This window comes from Haliaeetus albicilla, chromosome 8 (genome assembly GCF_947461875.1).
Source record: "Haliaeetus albicilla chromosome 8, bHalAlb1.1, whole genome shotgun sequence".
Classification (NCBI taxonomy): domain Eukaryota; kingdom Metazoa; phylum Chordata; class Aves; order Accipitriformes; family Accipitridae; genus Haliaeetus; species Haliaeetus albicilla.
The window spans coordinates 43242470-43248469 of record NC_091490.1 but is presented as its reverse complement, the minus strand read 5'-3'; the positions used below and the strand labels follow the sequence as shown (position 1 = coordinate 43248469).

The 6000-nt window shown below is 65.0% G+C and overlaps 1 protein-coding gene across 7 annotated transcripts in view; it reads left to right on the top strand.

The window, feature by feature from the left end:
* The first annotated feature begins 265 nt into the window (after positions 1-265).
* Positions 266-6000, top strand: part of LOC138686568 (uncharacterized) — a 37290-nt gene continuing 31555 nt past the window's right edge. For 2 of the 7 annotated variants that reach the window (XM_069790465.1, XM_069790462.1), the window contains exons 1-2: positions 266-378; positions 489-549. In XM_069790465.1, coding sequence (XP_069646566.1) covers positions 518-549 — 32 coding nt within the window. In that variant the 5' untranslated portion in view covers positions 266-378; positions 489-517. Of the gene's footprint in view, positions 379-488; positions 550-3682; positions 3766-4785; positions 5170-6000 lie in introns of those variants that run through there. The other 5 variants (XM_069790464.1, XM_069790463.1, XM_069790459.1 and 2 more) reach the window with 5 other exon arrangements.

The window sequence follows — 6000 nt, the reverse complement described above, 5'->3', positions numbered from 1 at the left end:
GGGGAGTGGGTTCCCCCCAGCACTACCTGGGCACCCACAGGTTGGGGTCAGGCAGGGATGGGGGGGTTCTCACCAGCGCTGAACTCGGCCCCTTCCCACCCGGGGGGGGATTACTGGTAGCCGAGCCCCGAGATTAAAACATGGGCGGGAGATTAATCCTGGGAAGAGTTTGCCCCGTTTAATAGAGCCTGGTGAGTGACATAAATAGCAGCCGGGATTAGGGGCTGTACGGAGCCCCAGCAGCCCAGGGCCGGATCCGGCCTCAGCCCAGGTCCCCCCCCGGCTGACGGGTCCCCTCCTGGGCGACCCTTGGGGCTGGGAAGGGGCTTCTGCATGGAAAGAGGAGGCGAGACACCCGGTGAAAGTGTGGGGGCTGGGGTAAGAGACACTGATTGAATAGCAATGACTGCATGATTTATGGTTTGCATTATTGCATGGCTCATTTGAATATATGCTAATAAGGCTTTTCTCCTCGTTTTGTTTGTAAGATTTAGATTTGCTATGGCAACCCGCTGGCATGGAAGGAGCGCCAGGAAATGTCAGGGTGAGGTGAGCCCTGGGGAGGGGCTGGGGCTGCCGGGGAGGGGGGGACACTCACCGCATCCCACCGTGGGGACACGGGAGCAGCCGGCGGGACCCGGAGGGCAGCGGCGGGAGACTCGGGAGCTGACCGGAGCTGTGCATCCCCCCGGCTGCCTGCAGGTCCAGTAATGCCCCGTTGTGACAGGTCCTAAACTGGGGTGGGGGGGTGCCCTGGGGTGCCCCCAGCCCTGCTTTAGGCTTGCGGGGATGCCCCTTTTGCCCTCTGCCCCCAGCCTCACGTCCCTGCCTACCTGCCGAGCGTCCCCCCAGCATGGCAGAGACGGTGGGATGCCCCATCGCACCGGACCCAAAGGCGGCACCCAGGGACCCCCAGCTTTGCTGGGGGGGAGACAGTGCTCCAGATGACACTGGGAAGAGACAGAGCATCTGCATTCGCTCTGTGTCCCCCGCCCATCCATCCTACGGGGTCCTGGTCCACGGTGGAGGGGTCTGGGCCATCTCCCCACCTCTGTGGCTCCGTGTCCCCTTCCCAGGTGACCAGGGAGATACTCCAGTAAAGCCCAGTTACCTGCAGGCCCAGCATGGCGGGGGGGAGGAGGCTGTGCTGCTCCGGTGGGGTGCTGGGCTCCGGCGCTCGGGACTGCGGAGTCGGTGGGGCTTTGTCTCCTGGCTGGTGCTGGTACCTCTCCCTCTGCTGGGGGGGGGATGTGCTGTCGGGGCTCCGCACCCCGATTTGGGGACGGCTGTGGACCTTGCAGTCAGGGTGCTCCCTTGCCAGGGGAAAGGCAGACGGATTGGTTTTGGGGGGGGAGACGACCGTCTCCTCCCCAGAACGGTGGGTGAGCAACCCCAAGTCATCAGATGCCAACCCAGGGAGAGGGGGTGTGGGCTCATGGTCCGTGTCCCTCGGGGTCGTGGTGCTACCGAGGGGACATCCCGGGTGGGGATGGGGTCTCCCCCCGCTGCTCCCACCCAGGCGGTTTTGTCCCCCTCCGGCCCCGTCTCGGGCTGCGGGGAATGTGCGGTCCCTCGGAGCCCCACGGCCACGCGTGACCGCGGAGAAGCCCCAGGCCGGCTCTGGGCTGTGGCGGTGGTCCCGGGGCTCAGCCGGAGCTGGGCACTGCCTGTCCCCTCACCGACCCGACGTTGCCGGGCCGCCCCCTCCAACCGGGAACCGGTCTCTGCTCCCGGTTTACCCGGAGCCGTTTACACGCCTTAGAACGGGAACGAACCCCGGGCTGGGGGCGAACGACCCCGGTCCCGGCCCCGAGGGGACGGGGACGGGGGTACCCGGCCCCTCCTCGCCTCCCCGTCGCAGCAAACCGGGGCCGAGCCGGGCACCAGGGGCTGCCCCCCCCCTCATTCCCCCCCCCGATGTATCCTCCCCCAAACACCCACTTTGTTGTTTTGCAAAAGCCCTGAAATATTCATGGCGCTGCGTCGAGCGCCTCTTAATGAATTTTTGATCAAAACGTTATCAGGGAGCCAAAATACGCCCCCCCCAACCCCCCCACCCCGCCGTCGAGGGGGGACGACGACCGGGCCCCCCGGTACCGGGGGGCTGGAGGAGCCGGGCCCGGCCCCGAAGGCCTTTTACCGGGGGAGGGAATGATTCCCCGGGAATGGTTTTTCCGGGGCCGGCGGCAGGATTTGGGGTGCCCGACGTGCAGCCCCGGCCTCCTCCTGCCCTCGCCCGCCCCCCGGGACCGGGAGAGACGGGCCGGACCCCCGCAAAACCCCGGTTGGACGGGACGGGCGGTGGGCAACCGGGGCAGGGCGTCCCGCCGCCCCCCCAACCCCCCCGGGAGAAATATTCGTTGAGGGGGAAATGCATAAGCGGAGCTCATTAGGGGACAGCACGGAGCCGGCGGCCTCCCCTGCAGCGCCGGGCTGGGGGGGGGCTGCCCGTTACCGCTGCGGGGGGGGGCACCGGGCACCGGCCCGGTCCCGGTTCCGCGGCGGGGGACGCCCACCCTGATCGCTCCGGTGACTGGAGCCAGCCTCGGTCCACCCCGGCCCGACTCGGTGTCGGTGGGGGGTTGCCACCCCCTCCCGGCCCCCCCCGGGGATGGTTTTGGGGCGCAAACCCCGCCCGGTGTTGCACGAAGCCGCCTTTACAGCCACCGGTTTTTAACGCGCTCCGAAAATCCCGATGCACGGGAGGCTGGGGGGCTCGGGGGGGGGGCTCAATTCCCGGCCACTTCGGAGCTTGGAGGTGTTAACACCCCGGGTAGGGGGGCGGATTTTGGGTTTAATTAAAAAATACCCGATTTTTGCTTCGTTTCCACGGACTAATCCTGCCCCGACCGGGGAGAGGGGGGCACCCTGCCCACCCGCCCCCTCCTGCCGCAGGGAGGGAGCGGGGGGGGCGGGTGAGGCAGGAGGACCCCCCCATACACCTTCCCCTCCTCTCCGGATCCGGGCCCCGTTCCCTCCGTGCCCCGTGGGGTCCCCCGAGGGTCCCGCGGTACCCGGGGCCGGGCGGTGACGCCGGGGGGGGGGTCGGATCCAGCCCTGCCTCCCGCTGCCCGTGCGGGGCCGCATCCGCGGGGTCACCGGGATGAAGATGATGATTAAAAATAATAAAATCCCCGTTATTTTTAGGTTCTGCTGCCACAGCCGCCCCCGCCCCTGAGCCTCTCTCTCCCCCCCCCAGCCCGGTGCATTCCCCCCAAGCGCAGGGCTAACCTATCCCCTCCCGACGCGAGGACGTCATGCCTTACGTAGTAAAATATGGAGAAAGAGGGGGGGGAGGCAAAAAAAAAAAAAAAAAAAAAGCGCTTTTTTTTTTTTTTCCCTCCTCTCTCCCATCTCCATTTCCAAAAGGGACAAAATGGATGTTTGGGCGGAATCCGTGTCGTGTCCCCCCCCCGCCGCCCTCCCTCGGCTCCTCTCCGAGGACCCGGCGGCGGAGGACCAGGGCTGCCCGGGCCCGGTCTGGGGGCTCCCGGCGTTAAAGCCCCCGGGCAGACGTTATCTATTTAACCCCACGTAAAGGCAACGTGATCGCGGGGGGCTCCGTTTCCCACAGCCCCCGCCGTTTCTGGCAGTCTTCTCCGGTTCTACCGGCTGGATGGCTCCGGGCTCCGCGTCCTGCCCGGTGCCGCTTTTCTCCCCCCCCCAACCCCCAAAAAGCCCCCCCCACGGAGGCTGCCGGTGTCCCGGTTGCTCTCGGCTCACGCTGTCGCTAAGTCATTAATGGATGCAGATGTGCGGAGGGAGGTAAATAATCCCCCCCCCCCCTTCTTTTTCTCCCTCTCCCTGCCCCGCACCGAACTCCCCGGGCCGGGGTAACGGGCAGCTGCCGGTACTGCCCGCCGGAGGGGCCGGGCTGTGCGGGCACCGGCAGCCCCCCCGGCCCCCCCCAGCTTCTCCCAACTTGGAAGAAGTCTGCGGGGGGGGACGGACACGACCCCACGCCTCCCCCACCGGGGCTTTTTTTTTTTTTTTTTGGGTGGGGGGGGAGGTGGGTTTTACCTTTCTTTCCCCCCCACCCCTCCGGATTAGGGGCTGCGGGTGCCGGCAGCCCGGTGTGAGTGTCGGGGGGGGGGGGGGAACGGGACGAGGCGTGGAAAGCTGCCCTCCCTCCGGCTCCCGCAGCGCCGGGAACAATGGCCACGGGCTCCGTGGGGACAATGCCCGGCGGAGCCGAGCTGCTTGGGTTGCAGGACACGTCCACCACCGCCTCGGCCACCCCGGGCCCCGGCCCCCCGCTCCCCCCCCCCAGTCCGGGGCAGGCACCCCCCCGACTGTCGTGTTGTCCCCCCCACCCCGGGACAGGCACCCCCCCGCTCCGCCGCTCCCCCGGGACTGTGGGAAAACGCGTGGCCGGGGATTGGGGGGGTGTTTTGCGGGGGGGGGGGTGTGGTGTGGCACTAAACTTGGGGAAAAGTCGTGTGTCCTCGTCCCGTCCCCCCAGCCCGGGGCCGGTTCTGTCCCCTCCCGGCTTTGGGGGGACCCCCCCCACCCCCCAACCCCGCCACCAACAATTCCCTCTTGCCCATCCCAACTCTTCCCACAAACTCCACCGGGTTTTCCCAACCGGGGCTCAACAGGTCGGTACCGGACAGTCCCCAGGTGCGCGCTCCTCCGCTTCAGCCCCCCTCCCACGCCATTTCCCAACCCTCCATCACTTCCCCCCCTCCCCAATCCCACCCTCCACCCCCCCCTTCATTATTCCTGTTATCCCAAGGCAGCCTCCGTGCCCAAACGCCGGCATGTGCGAGGCAAACAGAGCGCGATTGTTCGGAGCCTGGGAACGCGCGGAGGGGGCGCGGGGGCCGCCGCCCGCCGACCCCCCCCCCGGCCCCGGCCCCCGTTCAGCCGCGATTGTGATGGAAATAGGCCTTTCCCCGCATGCTGTTGAACTTGATGTTGACTCCTTTTCTTTGGGGGTTTCACATCTCTTCGGTCACTTGTTTTGTGGGAAAATTTTCTCCCGAGCTCCGGTGTGAAATTAATTAATCAGGGCCTCTAGATGGCAATGGGACACAAAAGGGGACAGCCCGGGGAAGCTCCGACAAACTCACAAAAGCCACCCCCGGGGTTTATAGCCCCGGGCCGGTCGGACCGACTGCCCTGCCCTGCCCGGTGCCCGAGGTAAGGGGCTGCCGGAGCGAAGTTTCGGTGTGTGCAGCTATTTTTTTTTTTTTCTTTTGGGGTGGGGGGAGGTTTGGGGCGAAAAAAAAAAAAGGGGGAGTAGAGACCCCGGGGTTTGGGGGGGGTGTGCTGTCCCCGGGCGGTGTGTTGGGTGGGCATCCCCTCCCGTCCCCTTCCCACCCTGCGTTGGTGCGAGGCTGTATCCCAGCCGCAAAATACCCGGGGGGGGGGGGGGGGGGGAGAAAACAATAATAAAAAAAAATCCCCACGCAAAGGGCCGGGGCTGAATTCGGCATTTCTGGAGAAATAGGGGAGGGAAACAATTTATCTTGGTTTATTCTTATTTTTCCCCCCCTAAAAAAGTAACCGGGGTTGTTCCTGTGCTGAAGCGCCTGGCTCTGCCCGAGCGGGCACGGCGGGGATTTCCACGCCGTTGTTTCCCGAGCGGGGAAATCTCTGCCGTGCGCGGGGGGAAACCGTTTGCCCCCAGTTTGGACTGGGGAGGTGGTTGTTTGATTTCCAGTCACCCTCCGCGCTATTAGTTTCAGCGGGTGCCGCGCGTGTGTGTGTGTGTGTGTGTGTCCTCCGACGGGTTTAGCAGCGACGGGGGGATAAATATAAAATCAGATTTTCTTTTGAAGCACTTTGCGGGGCAGGATATGATTGTTTTTAGAGAGATCTATCTTTGCAAAGCGTTCGGGGCTTTGGGGGAATATTTCTGCACGGGAACAGGCCAAAAATACGAGCGTCAAATCCCCTCCCGCTCTTTGTTGCCACAACACCTTTGGGTGACAGCGGCTGCAGAAACAAAATCATTAAAATCTGTTAAATCTTTAGTTTTCGCCCACATCGATATTT